Source organism: Dendrobates tinctorius, unplaced genomic scaffold, assembly GCF_039654945.1.
Source record: "Dendrobates tinctorius isolate UK_male_01 unplaced genomic scaffold, ASM3965494v1 ptg000083l, whole genome shotgun sequence".
In the NCBI taxonomy this organism is placed as follows: domain Eukaryota; kingdom Metazoa; phylum Chordata; class Amphibia; order Anura; family Dendrobatidae; genus Dendrobates; species Dendrobates tinctorius.
The window spans coordinates 10563468-10582627 of record NW_027361751.1 but is presented as its reverse complement, the minus strand read 5'-3'; the positions used below and the strand labels follow the sequence as shown (position 1 = coordinate 10582627).

Sequence of the window (19160 nt, the reverse complement as noted above, 5' to 3'; positions counted from 1 at the left end):
ATTGTCATATTACAACTTTTTTGAGCCAGCCTAAAGGTCCACTTCACTCACCAATTGCTGAATTACTGATCTGCTAATTTTTTTTTTTAAAATGTTCCCTACTACCATTAAAGCAAGAATTTTATCATTTAGCTGTTTTCATAGAATCATAATCTTATGGTCAGTATTTAACACCCCATTCTGACATGGATTTTCAAAGTAAGAATACCAGCCTCAACAGGTCTAAGATATCCATTTAATAATTTATACAGTTTATATTAAAGAAGTCAAGTGATAGAGCTGCTTTAATGATACACGTGGCACATCTATTTTAGTTTATATGCAAGATTTACTTTTCTAACTAGAGAAAGCCACCATCTACTGTATGGCACATAGCTGCTTATCTGGGCACCAGAACTGTAATATGTGGCATTACTTTTCTGTGATAATGAAACAATACGAATTAGATTTTACCTAAAATGTGTCTGATATTTTTCAGCCAATAATTTTGAGGGCCAGACAGACACACAAGCATAGACATGTTTATTTGGATGACACACAATGTGTAGAACCATGTTTTCGGCCTGACCTTTGGCATTATTCCTACGTGCCTGATTTCCAAGTGCATATTAATGGGCCCATGGTGAGCTAGCCATTCGAAAATAAAAAAGCTAAAAAGGCATCATAAAATGGAAATCCTATGTAAAAATCTACTTAACTGAAAATAATTTGGACAGCTCTATTTCTACACACATAGCACAGCAAGGACATCTACAGTACATTTTGTTAACATGATGTGTTCGGGCTCCTCAATGACATTTTGAGTATATTATTCCATTTTTTTTTTCAGGGAATACATAAAAAATTGTATCCACAATGGCTTTTGTTTCCATTTACATCAACACCTGGTTTCTTGTGTCTGGCAGTCGAAGTCCTACCAGACCTCCGCATACTAGCACAGCTGAGGCCAGTAGTATAGGTATGGCTTTAGTGATTCCCACAAGTGAACCGAATATTAAATTTCCAAGCACTGCCGCTGCCTTACATACTGCATTCAGAAAGCCGAAGCCGGTGGACCTGCAATAAAAAACATATTGTAAGACCAGACAGATTCAAGAACTGGATACAGCCATAATGGAGAGGGGGCCTTATATATAAAATCTCAGTGTGGATCTCCAGTGTTTGCCATCTTGATTTTTATTTTTTTCCTCGAGAAATTATCTAAAAGCCACAGTAAAATCTTTTTTTATGGACACACTGGATTTTAAGTGATACATATCCACAGCCTATAACACTGATATGAACACAGTAGCAACCTTCACCGTGAATTGTAAAATGTTGATAATTACCATCATAAAAATCTGTGCAAGCTCTTCCAGCTAAAAAGTCATGTATGCAACAAATGTTTGCGAAAAAAGTGGCCTATGCTTTACGTTATGTCCAGTAATTTCTGGACAGTTATCAACCCTTGTTGTCGGTTCAGTCATCAACTTAACCTAAAAAGTCTTGTCCAATTTTGCCCCTTCCTACATTTTTTCTGTAATTAATAGATACCAAATATTTCCTTTGCTTGTGCCTTACCTCCATAAACATGTTGTGTGAAAATGAAATTTTGATATATCCCTGTATTTTTTAATAAAAGAATTATTGCCCAATCACACTTGATATCATTCCATTAATTGAAAACACTAGACTCTAATTTCACCTTAAAATTGTATGCTAATCCTAAAGGTTCACATACTTTTGTCACTCACAAGCATGCGATACTGAAAAATTTTTCCTCAATAATAAAATTACAGTCTTTTTTTTGTTTTCACTTATTTGTTTGATTTGATTCTCTCTATCTACTATTAGGACTTGTGTGAAAGTCCGATCTAATCATCTTTCATCCATCTCGCATATCTTCCCTACCTGATCTATCTATCACTATCTAATAAATGACATTACACTTTCCCCTGTACCGGAAATCATCTGCCTCAGAGTAAAGGCCCCTTTACATTTAGCAATGCACCAGCGATCCCGACCACGATACAACCCGGTCAGGATCGCTGGTGCATCGCTAAATGGTCGCTAGTGAGCTGTCACACAGGCAGATCTCACCAGTGATGTAGCTATGCTTGGCGGTCGTACTTACCTTTCAGACGAAGCGATGACCGCCGTCTTCCGCCCGCGTCCATAGCTCGCTCGTCGGCCCCACCAGGAAGCCGACAACAAGAAATGGACGTGGACGATCTCGCGCGATCAGCGATAGCCAGCGGGGGAGCCGGTTGGAGGTAAGTATCACATGTAGCGATATCGCTGCTGCGTCACAAAATCGGTGACGCTTTAGCGATATCACTAGTGATATCGCTATGTGTAAAGCCCCCTTTACTCTTGACTCTGCCCTGTCCTTCAAACTGCACATCCAAGCTCTCGCCACTTCCTGTCTCCTCCAGCTCAAAAATTTTTCCAGAATCCTTCATTTCCTCAACCCTCACTTTAACAAAATGCTTGCACATGCCCTAATTATCTCCCGCCTCGACTACTGCAACATCGTCCTCTGTGGCCTACCTTCTAACACTCTCGCAGCTCTCCAGTCCGTCCTTAACTCTGCTGTCCAACTAATTGATCTGTCTCCTCGCTACTCTACTGCTTGCCTTCTTTGCAAATCCCTTCACTGGCTCCAAATTTCCCAGTGTATCCAGTTCAAACTACTAACACAGACCTATAAAGCCATCCATAACCTTTCTCCTCCATATATCTCAGAACTAATATCAAGATATCATCCCTCACTTAATTTCCGGCCGTCCCAAGACCTCCTTCTGTCCGCCACACTTATTCATTCCCCACCTAATTGCCTCCAAGACTTCTCCTGAATTTCCCCAAACCTCTGGAATTCTGTGCCGCAACAAGTCCGATTATCCACCACGTTCAGATCCTTCAGACAAAACCTGAAAACCCATCTCCAAGAAAGCGTACAACCTGCAATGACCACACTGCCACCTCAACACCATCGAAGCTACTGGAACCCCTGACCTACTGTCTCCTTCCCTATCATCCTGTAGAATGCAAGCCTGCAAGAGCAGGGTCCTCTTCCCTCTGTATCAGTCTACCATTGTTAGTTTGCCTACTGTACGTGATATTTGTATTTTGATGTAACCCCGTCTCATGTACAGCACCATGGAATCAATGGTGCTATATAAGTAAATAATAATAATGTAGTTTTTGGCCAAATTTATACAGGAATATAAAAATTTTGAAGGGTTCACAAACGTTCAAGCACTATAGTTAGTATACTATAGTTACAAATGATATGTACAGTATCTGTGCTGAAATTATGTGTTCTGTATCATAATGTTAGCCTATAACCCAACACTTCAGTCATCCTCTTGATCATGCTTTATTTTATTTATTTAGTTTACTCATTTATATAGCGCCATTAATTCCACAGCGCTTTACCGACATTATTGGCACTGACCCTGATGGGGCTCACAATCTAAATTCCCTATCAGTATGTCTTTTGAATGTGCGAGGAAACCCACACAAACACAGGAAGAACATATAAACGCCTTGCAGATGTTATCCTTGGTGGGATTTGAACCCAGGAGCACAGCGCTGCAAGGCTGCAGTGCTAACCACTGAGCCACTGTGCCGCCCTGTCTTTTTTATTGCCTTTATTTTTATCTCTCATCTTGAATATGCATGTCTTGCACTAACCGCAAAGTCTGTCATCCAGACGTTGTCTGGATCCAATTACTTTGACAGATTGTCACATGTATTTTTGGATAGCCTGTTTGTGTATGGTTTATAAAGGAGATATGTAAATTAAGACAATGATGTTAGCCAATAATTAAATGATCCATCAGGATTGAAAAAAATCAATCACTCATAACGGAGCGCCAGATGCTTTTTTCTAAATTGAATAAAAGAGAAAATTAAAGCAGAACCTCCAGGGCTGTCAATCTCGTTTTGCAATGTTCCCAAAAGTAATTTAACCAATACGGGCGACCAATCAACAAAATGTAGGACTTTTGCTTTGACGTCTATACCGCGACTCTACTAATGAGATTATATTTCAGATTGCAAGTTTGTCTTGTCTGTAGCCTTACCTCTTGTCTGTCGGGTATAGCTCCACAGTCACCACATCCAGAGAATTCCAGGCAGAAATAGTAAGACCATTATAGACACACAACATTCCCACCATCATGGACTCACTGGTACCGAACCAGAGGAAGAAACAGCTTATGCCAGACAAAACCATGGATCCTCCTGAAAGGAAATTCAGCAGGGAAAATATATTAGACATATAGGACCCTATTCATTAAGATTAGCATTTCATAAGCTTGTCTTAATGAAGGTTCATGCAGGAGTAGAATCATAGAATCGTAGAGTTGGAAGGGACTTCTTGGGCCATCTGGTCCAACCCCCTGCTCAAAGCAGGATTCGCTAAATCATCCCAGTCAGATGTCTGTCCAGCCTCTGTTTGAAGACTTCTATTGAAGGAGAACTCACCACCTCTCGTGGCAGCCTGTTCCACTCATTGATCACTCTGTCAAAAAGTTTTTTCTAATATCTAATCTGTGTCTCCTCCCATTCAGTTTCATCCCATTGCTTCTAGTCTTTCCTTGTGCAAATGAGAATAAAGATGATCCTTCTACAATGTGGCAGCCCTTGAGATATTTGTAGACAGCTATTAAGTCTCCTCTCAGTCTTCTCTTCTGCAAGCTAAACATTCCCAAATCCTGCAACCTTTCCTCATAAGACAGGGTTTGCAGACTGGTCACCATTCTGGTCGCTCTTTTCTGATGCACCCGATTCATTAAGAGGAGCACACGACTTAATGAATTCAGCTCATCTTATCAGTAGCGTGCACCTCCATGCACCTCACCAAAATGTTACTCCACAAGTACACTTCTGGCATAAGATCCACCATCAGTGTAACTCTTAAAGAATTTGTTGGGCAGACTTCGTCATGCCCTGTCCGGTCCATGCTGAATACACCAAGAGTCACAAAAACAGTTTTGCAATGTTTCAAAATTTGTACACTAGAAATCTATAAAAAACACTTTGATAAATCAGGGTCATTATTGCATTAGCGCCTTTTTTGTCTAGTTTTAGGTGTTTTTCTGCAGTTTTTCATTTGCTCCTTTTTCTAATTTTAATTTGCAACTTTTTTAAAAGTCATACATTGTTTTGTAAATGTACTTCAGAGTGATTTTATGTATGCCAGAAAAGTTGTGCAATGTTTGCACCATTTTTCCAAGTGTGTGACTCTTTACACTAAAAAGTCCCCCGGCCAAAGAAAAATAATTTTTACTTTGCACAAAATTTGTCAATTGCGTGAACTTGGTTTAAAAATTGACAATGAATACCAAAAGTCAAAGAAGAAATGTGACTTAAAAAAGCATAAATTATAAATTTTGACCTTAATATTTAATTGTGGGGCAGCCTCTGAGCCATACTGAAATATCTGAACCAAGTCCACTACAATTGCAATGTAACTTGACCTTTTACTATAGAGTGTTTTGAAAGATGTGTTTGGGCAACAAAAATATGCAGTGTTAAAAAGGACCAAATACTCATCATGTCATGTCAACTTATTCTTAGATTACCATTCCAAGCAAAGTTAATTTAATATGGGATGCCTCCTTTTATCACTACATAAGGGGCAGCAGCCTCATATTCCCATCGAGCCATCAACTCCATAGGATCAATTCAACTTTCAATCCTTTGATCAACAAATTGACTATGAAGGGTATATTTATTGCAGGTAGCCTTCAAGAAGTTGTTCGATAGTTCAAGATGGATGGCTTAACCTCATGATTAGAGTTGAGCGATACCGTCCGATACTTCAAAGTATCGTATCGGATGGTATCGGCCGATCTTTAAAAAAAGTATCGGTATCGCCGATTCCGATACCGGAAGTCCCATTCAAGTCTATGGGACTTCCGGTATCGGAATAAGAAAAACCCTTTCCTGCCCTTGTACAGCCTCTCTGGGGTCTGTACGGGCCTTTCGGGGGGCTGTGCCGGCCTGCCAGGGGGTCTGTGCAGGCTCCGGTGGTCTGTGCCGGCCTGCCGGTGGTCTGTGCAGGCTCCGGGGGGCTGTGCCGGCCTGCCGGGGGGCTGTGCCGGCCTGCCGGGGGGCTGTGCAGGCTCCGGGGGGCTGTGCCGGCCTGCCGGGGGGCTGTGCCGGCCTGCCGGGGGGCTGTGCAGGCTCCGGGGGTCTGTGCAGGCATCGTCCGATGGGACTACAAGTCCCATCGGGCGATGCCTGCTACCATGACAGTGATTGACACATTAGCCAATGATGGGACAGTAGTAGTCCCATCATCCGGCTAATGTGTTAAATGTAAAAAAAAAAAAAAAAAAAAAAAAAAAAAAAAAATTACATGCTACATACATACAACATGCATACTACATACATGCTACATTCATACTACATACATGCTACATTCATACTACATAAATACTACATGCAACATACAGTACATACTACATATATACTACATGCATGCTACATACATACTGCATGCTACATACATACCACATATATACTACATACATACTACATGCATGCTACATGCATGCTACATGCTACATACATAACACATATATACTACATGCATGCTACATACATACTACATGCTACATACTACATATATACTACATGCATGCTACATACTACATGCTACATACATACTACATATATACTACATGCATGCTACATACATACTGCATGCTACATGCATGCTACATACATACTACATACATACTACATGCTACATACATACTACATACATACTACATACATACTACATGCATGCTACATGCATGCTACATACATACCACATACATAACACATATATACTACATGCATGCTACATACATACTACATGCTACATACATACCATATACATACTACATGCATGCTACATACATACTACATGCATGCTACATACATACTACATGCTACATACATACTACATATATACTACATGCATGCTACATACATACTACATGCTACATACATACTACATATATACTACATGCATGCTACATACTACATGCTACATACATACTACATATATACTACATGCATGCTACATACATACTACATGCATGCTACATACATACATACCACATACATACTACATATATACTACATGCATGCTACATACATACTGCATGCTACATGCATGCTACATACATACTACATACATACTACATGCTACATACATACCACATATATACTACATACATACAATACATTCATACAATACATACATAGACATACAGTACATATAACATAGAGTAACATACTTACCAATACTTGTCACATTGTTCCCCGAAGCCATTGTCTTTTCCGGAATAAATATTAACATAACAAACCACAAAAATACTCACCCACGATCCGAAGCAGTCCACGAGTGTGTCCCACGACGATCTTGGGTAGAGAACTGCAGCATCAGCTGTTGCTGCCGTTCTCTACGGGCTGCAGGAATCCAATGACGGAAGGTAGGTATCCTTCCGCACTGTATTCCTCCGCCACTTAAAAAAAAAAAAAGTCCCTAGTCTCACTTTATGCCATTGCTGTGTGGGAATTTCCCACGCAGCAATGGCATAAAGTGAGACTAGGGACTTTTTTTTTTTTAAGTGGCGGAGGAATACAGTGCGGAAGGATACCTACCTTCCGTCATTGGATTCCTGCAGCCCGTAGAGAACGGCAGCATCATCTGATGCTGCAGTTCTCTACCCAAGATCGTCGTGGGACACACTCGTGGACTGCTTCGGATCGTGGGTGAGTATTTTTGTGGTTTGTTATGTTAATATTTATTCTGGAAAAGACAATGGCTTCGGGGAACAATGTGACAAGTATTGGTAAGTATGTTACTCTATGTTATATGTACTGTATGTCTATGTATGTATTGTATGAATGTATTGTATGTATGTAGTATATATGTGGTATGTATGTAGCATGTAGTATGTATGTAGTATGTATGTAGCATGCATGTAGTATGTATGTAGCATGCATGTAGTATATATGTAGTATGTATGTAGCATGCATGTAGTATATATGTAGCATGTATGTAGTATGTATGTGGTATGTATGTAGCATGTAGTATGTATGTAGCATGCATGTAGTATATATGTAGTATGTATGTAGCATGTAGTATGTATGTAGTATGTATGTAGTATGTATGTGGTATGTATGTAGCATGTAGTATGTATGTAGCATGCATGTAGTATATATGTAGTATGTATGTAGCATGTAGTATGTATGTAGTATGTATGTAGTATGTATGTGGTATGTATGTAGCATGTAGTATGTATGTAGCATGCATGTAGTATATATGTAGTATGTATGTAGTATGTATGTGGTATGTATGTAGCATGCATGTAGTATGTATGTAGCATGCATGTAGTATGTATGTAGCATGCATGTAGTATGTATGTAGCATGCATGTAGTATGTATGTAGCATGCATGTAGTATGTATGTAGCATGCATGTAGTATGTATGTAGCATGCATGTAGTATGTATGTAGCATGCATGTAGTATGTATGTAGCATGCATGTAGTATGTATGTAGCATGCATGTAGTATGTATGTAGCATGTATGTAGTATGTATGTAGTATGTATGTAGCATGTAGTATGTATGTAGCATGCATGTAGTATATATGTAGTATGTATGTAGCATGCATGTAGTATGTATGTAGTATGCATGTAGTATGTATGTAGCATGCAGTATGTATGTAGCATGTATGTAGTATGTATGTAGTATATATGTAGTATGTATGTAGCATGTAGTATGTATGTAGCATGCATGTAGTATGTATGTAGCATGTATGTAGTATGTATGTAGTATATATGTAGTATGTATGTAGCATGTAGTATGTATGTAGCATGCATGTAGTATGTATGTAGTATTTTTTTTTTTTTTTTTTAACATTTAACACATTAGCCGGATGATGGGACTACTACTGTCCCATCATTGGCTAATGTGTCAATCACTGTCATGGTAGCAGGCATCGCCCGATGGGACTTGTAGTCCCATCGGACGATGCTTGCACAGACCCCCGGACATCAGCACAGCCCCCCGGCAGGCCGGCACAGCCCCCCGGCAGGCCGGTACAGACCCCCACAGGGTGCACAGACCACCGGCAGGCCGGCACAGCCCCCCGGCAGGCCGGTACAGACCCCGGGCAGTCCACACAGCCCCCCGGCAGGCCGGCACAGCCCCCCGGCAGGCCGGCAGAGACCCCCGGAAGGCCCGAAATGACGGCGCATCATGATGCGCACACACCGCGCATCATGATGACGTCAGGCCGTCAATCAACTGAACTTCCGATTCCGATGCCGAATTCCGATATTGAAAAAATATCGGAAGTCGGTATCGGAATTCCGATACAGCAAGTATCGGCCGATACCCGATACTTGCGGTATCGGAATGCTCAACACTACTCATGATAAGCCATCCATATTGTGATGGACGAGGGAGACTCCATTTTGATTTTTTAATTTCAGGCTCAATAGATTATCCAGAGATCTCCCTCCACTTCTGAATTATGACCCCCATCCATGGGATAAGTACACAAATTCCCAAAAGAACAGGAACATGCCATATGGCCAGAGAATTAGAGACCCCATGTCAATTAATGTGAGGAGGAACACAGCTGGGACCCCCTGCTGTCTTTTGTGCAAGGCGGCCCACATCAATCAGCTATCAATGGAAAGCATAGACAGTTAAGCACCGATACATAGAGATGAATTATGAGAATACCGTGAATCTGAGGGTTGAGTCCAATATACCACCAGAATCCTGGGAGCCCTCTGCACACCCCCCTGTGTCTCATCTTGTCTAGCTGTCCCAGATACTGAGCTATTGAGACTGACTTTCCAGAACCACTTAGCCGACTCAAGTTTGGACACTCCATATCGGTCCAGGCCCAACTAACCCGTTGAGACGTCAGTCGTCCTTGGACCTCCCACTAGGAAGTTATGTCCCATCCTAGATATTGGGAATTATTTCAGCTTGGAGGTCAAGGGAGGAGATTTCAGTTCGACCCAGAGGGATGGTGCAAATATGAGAGGGGGTGAGCTAGGGGTTAAAAGCTAGCTACACACCATTAGCCAGTGTCATTATTCTGCCACAAAAGCCGCGTCACATCATGCGTGGAGACGGACCAGAAACTAAGAAAGTACCTGTGGACTCGACTTCCCTGGGCCCACATGCTATAACAAACTGTAACATACAGCTAACTGTAATCACATACCTGGACCCTACTTTTATCTGCACTTCTGGCTATAATATTTGTATATTACCCTGTATATATTTGCATTATCCAGTGCACCTTTCGACAATTAAAATATCAATTAATTTTGGGCTCCTCTTTTATCTCAAATCCCGATTTCCCATGTCCTTGAATACGGCTAGTACTTATACACTACCTGGGGTTGGTTTCTGACCCGACAAAAGCTTGTTAACAGACCAGGCTTGTATCTAATGAGGAACTGGTGGCAGCATACTATTCTGTTGTTATTGGGGGATACTGGCTGTGACGGATCAGAAGTTTATATATACTGTATATATGTATATATATATATATATATATATATATATCTGGCCAGGGACTGGGATAACCAGTACATAACAGGGCAGCCTGTCCGGCGACTACTTATCCTAGGTGCAGTTCCCTGACTGACCTGAGGGTACCGGTGGCACCGGAGTGCTGTAACTGTGTAAGCTTCGTCACAGATTGGTGATGGCAGGGGGATATCTGTATCCCCCGGCTCTCATTTCCTCACACATATCATAATCAATATGCTTGCAGCGCTGCCAGCAGGCGGCAGTAAATCGCTCCATACACTGTGTAATGGCTATTCAGCTTCTATTCAATTTATTCCTAAGGACTCATGCACACATCCATGGATCTCAGTCCAATCACGGACCAAAAAAACACAGAATGGCTGCGGATCTCCCAAGAATGACAGCTTTATAGAAATATATGAAGCTGTCATGCTTGGGTTGGCAGACCCGCAGTCACTCCGGGCATTGCGGTATGTGATCGAACCGAGATCCATGGATGTCTGCATGAGCCCTAAGGTTTGTCCAAAAGTGTCTAATTAGTGGACAACCCTTAATTAGTCCATTTGCGAGAAGACTAATCTTAGTGTAACATACCCAGCATGGTTAATCTCCCAATTTTGTCCATCAACAGTGCAGAGACTATGTTGCCAGGAAGGACAGCAAGCGTTCCCAGGAAATTCACAAAGTAGATCCAGTAGGCACTGTAGTCGTCGTCAAATGTGATCTGACATCCCACCTTTGGATCATGAAATGTGCAGTTTATCAATTCACTATCAGTGAACTTGTATTTTTCAAGGTCTGGAAAAAAACAGATGCATATCAGAATAAAGGAGATTTCCTTTTAATTATAATATTCAGACTTTCCAGTTTATATGTCTTACAAGTAAGCTGTCAGCAGGGTTTCACCCAAAAAACTATTTACATGCTCATGTAGCTGTTTCAAAGACAAGTCCAGAAATACCTTTATATGGCCAGTCCATTCCTCCATAACTGAAAAATCAGACTTTTAATTGATATGCAAATGGTGCTTGAAGAGCTATGATAGATGTGAAGTATCTGACACTCCTGCTCTATTCCCCACGCAGTGCTGCCTCCTCATGCTTGACTGACAGGCCTCTATGTTGTGTGTCTTCAGGCAAAAGAGCCATTGGGCAAGCAAGAGTAGGCAGTGTTGACTGGGGAATAGAGCTGGAGCGACAGAGGCTTCAGATCTACCACAATCAATTTAAGTGCTCATCTCTCAGTATTGGAGGAGTGGACTGATCACGTAAAGGTCATAGAATCATAGAATGGTAGAGTTGGAAGGGACTTCCTGGGCCATCTGGTCCAACCCCCTCCTCAAAGCATGATTCACTAAATCATCCCAGACAGATGTCTGTCCAGAGTCTGTTTGAAGACTTCTATTGAAGAGAACTCACCACCTCTCGTGACAGCCTGTTCCATTTATTGAACACCCTAACTGTCAAGAAGTTTTTAGTAATATCTAATCTGTGTCTCCCATTCAGTTTCATCCCATTGCTTCTAGTCTTTCCTTGTGCAAATGAGAATAAAGATGATCCTTCTACAATGTCTTCTCTTTTGCAAGCTAAACATTCCCAAATCCTGCAACCGTTCCTCATAGGACACGGTTTGCAGACCGGTCACCATTCTGGTCGCTCTTCTCTGAACTTGCTCCAGTTTGTTGATGTCTTTTTTAAAATGTGGTGCCCAAAACTGGACACAGTATTCCAGATGAGGTCTGATCAAAGAGGAGTAGAGGGCAATAATGACTTCACGTGATCTAGACTGTATGTTTCTGTTAAAACGCTGTTGGCTCATGTTCAGTCTGTGATCTATTAGTATATGCAAGTATTTTTCACATGTGCTGTTGCTTAGCCCTATTCCTCTCATTCTGTATATGCTTTTTTCATTTTTATTGCCCAGATGTAGTACTTTGCATTTTTCCATGTTAAAAACCATTCTGTTAGTTGCTGCCCACTGCTCCAGTTTATTTATATCTTTTTGAATCCTCTCTCTTCTCTAGTATTAGCTACCCCTCCTAACTTTGTGTCATCAGCAAATTTAATCAGTGTACCCTCGATTCCTTCATCTAAATCAATGATAAAGATGTTGATTAATACAGGGCCCAAGACAGAGCCCTGTGGTACTCCACTTGAGACATTCTTCCAACTGGATGTGCAACCATTTACGACCACCCTTTGGATCCGATCACTAAGCCAGTTATGAATCCATCTAACAGTTACCTTGTCCATTCCATACTTAGTCATTTTTTCAATAAGGATTGTGTGAGATACTTTGTCAAATGCTTTGCTGAAGTCAATATATACTATATCTACAGCATTTCCCTGATCCACCCAGTCAGTGATTCTATCATAGAAGGAAATTAAGTTAGTCTGACATGACTTATTAGTTACACACCCATGCTGACTCTGTTTCACTTCACTCTTATCCAGTTAGTTACATACATGTTGTTTAATAATTTGTTCAAAGATCTTTCCTGGTATAGATGTCAGACTCACCGGCCTATAGTTCTCTGGATCCACCTTCTTCCCTTTTTTGAAGATAGGAACAACATTTGCTCTTCTCCAGTCTTCTGGGACTTCTCCTGTTCTCCAAGAATTTTTGAAAGATTATGAAGAGTGGTTCAAAAATTTCTTCTGCTATCTCCTTCAGTACTCTGGGGTGTAATTCATCTGGACCTGGAGACTTGAATTCATTTAGGTTAGCTAAGTGTTTCCTCACTATCTTTCTGTTTATAGATATCCTGGATTCTTCTATTCCCTTAATAGGACAGTGAACATCAGTTGATGTTACATTTCCTTTCTGAGAGAAAACAGATGCAAAATAGGAATTTAAAAGTTCCGCCTTCTCAACATCCTGTCTTACTATTTCATCATTTTCATCCTGTAAAAATCCTATAGCATCTATGACTTTTCTTTTACTTTTGACATATCCCCCAAATCCTTTTTTATTGCTTTTGACATCTCTTGCAAGCCTTAATTCATTGTAAGATTTAACTAATCTGATTCGTGCCCTGCAGGTTCTGCAGACAGCATTATATTCTTCTTTAGATATGCCTCCCTCTTTCCATTTTATAAACATTTATTTTTTCCTTTTTAGCATGTGCTTAAGTTCTGTGTTCATCCATCCTGGTTTTTTAACAATTGTGATTTTAGAATCTCATTTTTCAAGATTTCCCATCCTTCCTGATTATTTCTCCTTAAAATCTGTCTTTCTGAAATCTAACCTTGATGTCTGAGTCTTCAAAGGTCTTCCTCCTCTAATTATCCAAATTTCTATAAAAGCATGGTTGCTACCTCCTAGGGTCACAGCCACTCTTACCTCCTCAACCATTTCCTCCCTGTTTATAAGGATTAGATCCAAGGTAGCGGTTCCCCTTGTTTTCTCTCCTACCTTTTGGAAGATAAAGTTGTCAGCAAAAGAGGATAAGAATTTCCTTGACCTGTTTGTTTTGCCCGAGAGAGATTCCCTTCAAATGTCTGGATAATTGAAATCTCCCATGACAACTATGTCATATTTTTTGGAGAACTTGGCCATTTGATGCATAAAGAGTTCATCCATATCTTCAGCTTGCATAGGCGGCCTATAGTAAATGCCAACAATGGTGTCCTTTCCATTGTTCTGTCCTTGTATTCTTACCCAAACAGAACTCCCAGTCTCTGAAGCTTCAATCTCTGTGCAGATATACACTTTTCTAACATACAATGCGACACATCTTCCTCTTTTAACAAGTCTGTGTCTTGCACATAAGTTGCATCCTTCTAGTCTTGTATTCCAATCATGTGTATCATCCCACCAAGTTTCAGTGATTCCAATGACATCATATTTTTTTTCCTGCGTTAGTAGTTCCAGTTATCCTTGTTTGTTGCCCATGCTTTGTGCATTTGTTTACAAACATTTTAGTTTGTGATTGGTTTCTCTTTCTTCAATATTTTTATTATTTAGATTTTTTTTGTCTTTGTTCTTCCTTTCCACTTCTAATAGCAGAATTCTCAATAGTGTTTGTCAGGTGTATGGCTTTTTCTGGCCTTTTGCTTCACTTCCCGCATTGTTCTAGTTTAAAGCTCTCCTGATGAGTGTAGCAAGGCGACTTCCAAATACATGCTTTCCAGTCTTCGTAAGGTGCACCCCATCTCTAGCAAGTAGTCCATCGTATAGGTAATTCACTCTGTGATCCAGAAATCCAAATCCTTGCTGACGACACCATCGACAAAGCCAGTTGTTCACCTGCAGAATCTTATTCCACTTCCTTGTTCCATGGCCATCCACTGGGAGGATGGAAGAGAAGACCACCTGCGCTCCCAGTTCTTTCACTTTCTTACCTAAGTTTTCCAAGTCTCTGCAGATGGTTTCCAGGTCGTTTCTCGCACAGTGTCATTTGTCCCCACATGTAGTAGCAGGAATGGGTAGTCATTTGTAGGTCTGAAGAGTCCTGATATCCTGTCAGACACATCTTTAATTTTTGCACCTGGAAGACAGCACATTTCTCTTGAAGTTATATCCGTTCTGCAGATAGCGGCCTCTGTTCCTCTCAATAGGGAATCCCCCATGACCACAACTCTCCGTTTATTCTTCACAACATTTTTCTTTCTCCAACCAGGAGGAATCTGAGGGCGTACAACGTTGTTGTATGTGGGCAAAGTACCAAGAAATGCAGCTCACCAAGGTGTTGTTGAACTTCTCTTTGAAAGAACTACATGCACATAATAGTTTGAGGAGTGAAATCCTGCTAATAGATTCCCTTTAAATGATTAAATTAACCAGCTTTATTTATGCAAGTTAGATTTTGGTCTAAAGCTATATGAAACCATCATACGCACTATAAAATGCAGTTATTACATCTTGGTTAATTTAGTTTCCATTCTACAATTCTTGTAATTCTGTTGTACACCAGATGTCACTGTTCTCATATGGACCATAAGTGGAATATTACTGCAGTAATAAAGGAATATGATATATTTTAATATATATAAACGTATATGAATATATATGTGTATAAATATAATACAATACTGTTCAAATGCTTTTAACAATACTTTTAAAGGTATTCTTAATTAGCATTTTTCCATATCTGCCTAAAGCTATTTGTTTATACTGTATATTTCCTTTTTCATATAAATATAACTTTATTAATATGCCCACTACTAAGAATTATGTTTGATTACAATAAATAAGGTGAACAGCAGCATGACTGTATTGAATTTTTGCTTGCAATTTCGCTCGTAGCAGTGAGGCAGCACAGTGGCTCAGTGGTTACCATTACAGCTCTGGTGTTATGGGTTCAAATTCACCCAAAAATGACATCTGCAAAGAATTTGTATGTTCTACCAGTGCTTCTGTGGGTTTCCACCCACAGTCCAAAGATATAATGATAGGGGATTTAGATTAAGATATCCAATGGGGTGTAAGGATTCACTTGCTTTTAGCCTGCTGGCAGTGTTCACCCAGGCACGAAACTTCTCAGTGCAAACTTGAAAGTTTATTAGAGTTCATAAACTGTCCAAGTGAAAACAAAACAGCCTTTTCCTAGCAAAAATAATAAACAGGACAAAAACAGTCCATATAGCAGTTATGACTTCATGGAGCTGGCTCGCCCATTCATAAGCACATTCATTCTTAATTAGCCACTGGCAGAGACTGCCCAGTTTACAGCAGGTATTTCACCTTCACACAGATAATTTCCCAGAGGAGCATTGTACGGTGAATAAGCCTCCTTAACTTGGCATACCGAGGTGGGTATGTCACTCTCCACAAGGAGAAACGTTACCCTTTACACCTCAGTCGAGAGCCTGTCATCCAGCCAAATCAGATCTCATACTTTGCACTGATGAGATGCAATACCAAGAAACACCATGCCTGTAAATTGAAATTCTGATTTGGCTTTTATCCCAAGTCATATTGCAAGGTTCATTAAAGGTTTCATAGTGACTTGCAGGATCGCTGCTTCCAACAGGTGGCGCTATAGAGCTCTAGTCCTCATCCTCTAGGAAGAGGCAATTTGCATATTTACCTTCACACTCTGAGACAAGTCCCAGAGGTGTTCCGTGCGAGCCATGACATCAATGCACTTCAGCTCATCATTCAAACTTTGATGGTCATGACTGCTGCCAGTGGAGCGTGACGGAACTGACATACAGCCCCACCCACATGACTGCAAACCAGGAATTTACATAGAAGGAAACTAGAGATTAAAGTGTTTTGTGTTACTTTTCAAGTGGGGCATTTAGCTGTACAGAAACACGATAGGTATGCACGTTACATGACCTCTGCAACATTGGGAACAGTTTAGTTGATCAAAATGACGTGATAGGTTCCCTTTAAAACAGTCGGCCATATTTTCACAACATAAGCTGGGCTAACTTTAGAGATCACTGACCATCCTACACAACTGTGTCTGTAAACTAATCAAGAGTTAAATGGGTTGTCTGGTAAAATAAAATGTACCACCTGTCCACAGGATTGGCGATAACTTATAGATTGGTGGACCATCACTGATATATAAGATAGCAACTATTTCTTGGATATGTCACAACTTTTTTTCACCGGACAACCACTTTATGCCTATGTGTAGCTGCAAAGGATTTCTGTACATATCGTGAAACTAACAAAATCTGTGTCAATAAAGACTGAGATGTTGCATCCTATTCCGGTCTCCCTTGTTTGTTTGTTTTTTATGGTCACCTCCTCCTACTCTGTAGCATTACACCATGTGGTGTAGTGACCACTGTGTCCACTAGGGGGCACTGTATGAATGTCCCAGGAGAGAGGATGAATGGCAGAGTACTGAATGACCGTTGTGTATCTCAAGGTGGGTGGCCTTGAGATGGAGACTTATGTGTGTGTTGATCAGCAGTGATACTGCTGAGGTGCTGTTTAAATGTGTCCAGGAGAAGTCTCCAGGTAGCTGGGGAGATGGGCAGGACTAGTTACCTACAAATCCACCCAGGGGTGTGGTTAAGAACGATAGTGTAAAGAGTGTGAGAATGGTTCAAGGACCTGTGATGAGGTCATAGCCATGTGACCCGGTGGGCGTGGCTACAGACCATATAAGGTGGCATGGGTAGGTCACATGGATGAATGCAGGGACCCGGTTGGTCCGTTTGGAAGGTCTCGCTGGGAGATGTGTCTGCCTCCTTGAAGTGTCTGTGTGTAATGGCTGCACGTGTCTGAGAATTCCCAGAGGAGGGAATGGACATCTGCAGCATGGAGAAGCAGCCATGAGGTAAAACCCTGATGGGGTGAGAACTGTGAGGCTAGAAAGCCTGCACAATGGACAATGCATAACCTGTGTGAGTACAGGATAATCAGAGTGGAGCTCTGTCATGGACGCTATGCCGTTTGATATGAACTTTATGTTGCTGGTCATGGTTTATGATGCGTAAATAAACCGCTTGGACCATGATTGTTTTATGGAAAACCTGTGCCGGATGTGATTTATTGGCTGCCAAGCGAGTATCCCCTACCCGAATGACAGCGCTACCTCACATTTGGTGGAGATTGCAAAGGGCAATGTTGTAGCCTTGTTGCTAGGGGCAACGGAAGAGGACTGCAAAACTCAGTTGCTAAGGGCAACGGTTCCAAAGCACTTGGTGCAGTGCTGGCAACGCTGAGCCAGGAGGGCGGACGGTTGTGAAAGCCGTGTAATATGCTGACCGGCCACGTGTGTGAGCAGAGCCTGTGACAGCCTGTACTTGGGGAAGCCACTGCCCGACTGTGGTTCTGGAACCGTGGGGCGGCCAAGTGAGTAAGGCACTGTCCAGATCGGTGAGCCCAGTGCGGCCGCTTCCCAAGGAGAAAGAGACTGGTGATTGCTAGGGTGCCTCTGCGGAGAAGAGGTACCCGAGGACCTGTGTGGCCGACACAGGTAACGGACAGGTGTTCGTGTGGTACTGACCTGGGTCAGTGAGTAAGACTGTACCTGGAGGGTTCAGTGAGGAAAGGTCCTGGAGGGTCAGTGTTGGGAGATTCTAGGAGAAAGAATCAGATCCCGGGAGCACGTGGTATGCCCTTGGACCTGGTGAGGCGCGAGTGTTGGGCAGTCTCAGGCGGAGACGGATGTCCTGAAGAGCATCCGCCGAGCCCCTGGACCTGGTGAGGCTGGTGTGTGGGGAGACCCTGGGAGGAGGGTCGCTCCCTGAATCGCACCCGGTGCACCCTGTGTGTTGGACGGTCTCAGGCGGAGACAGAACATCCTGAAAGCACACAGACAGGACACGTGAGTTTTGTGTGGTGTTTTTTTTTCTCTTGTCTCAACTCAGCTTGCGGTGGCTCAGTGGGAGTCAAGAAGGTGACAAGCGGCTTGCTGTAACTCAGCGGGGTTACGAAGGGGACAAGCGGCTTGCTGTAACTTGGCGGGGTTATGAAGGGGACAAGCGGCTTCCGGTTACTCGGCGGGGTTACGAAGGTGACACCAGCAGCTGTGTGTGAATGGCAGCCGGTGGTGTCGAAGATTGGTGACAGCAGGAGCTGTGGTGGCGCCAACAAGGACTTGGTGGTATCGTAAGTGACATAAACTGTGTGGTGTGAACTGTGGTCTGAGAAGACCGGTATAACGGACATGGGGAAATCCCGAAAGAGGGCGGTGGCCCGGGT

General features: G+C 41.9%; 1 protein-coding gene across 3 annotated transcripts in view; it reads right to left on the bottom strand.

Moving 5' to 3' along the window:
• Positions 1–505: 505 nt before the first annotated feature.
• The window catches only part of SV2C (synaptic vesicle glycoprotein 2C), a 385566-nt gene continuing 366911 nt past the window's right edge, over positions 506–19160 (bottom strand). For all 3 annotated transcript variants that reach the window (XM_073584110.1, XM_073584111.1, XM_073584109.1), the window contains exons 11-13: positions 11142–11345; positions 4068–4227; positions 506–1056 (exon numbers count right to left, since the gene is read on the bottom strand). In XM_073584110.1, the coding sequence (XP_073440211.1) occupies positions 873–1056; positions 4068–4227; positions 11142–11345 (548 nt within the window). In that variant the 3' untranslated portion in view covers positions 506–872. The remainder of the gene's footprint in view (positions 1057–4067; positions 4228–11141; positions 11346–19160) is intronic.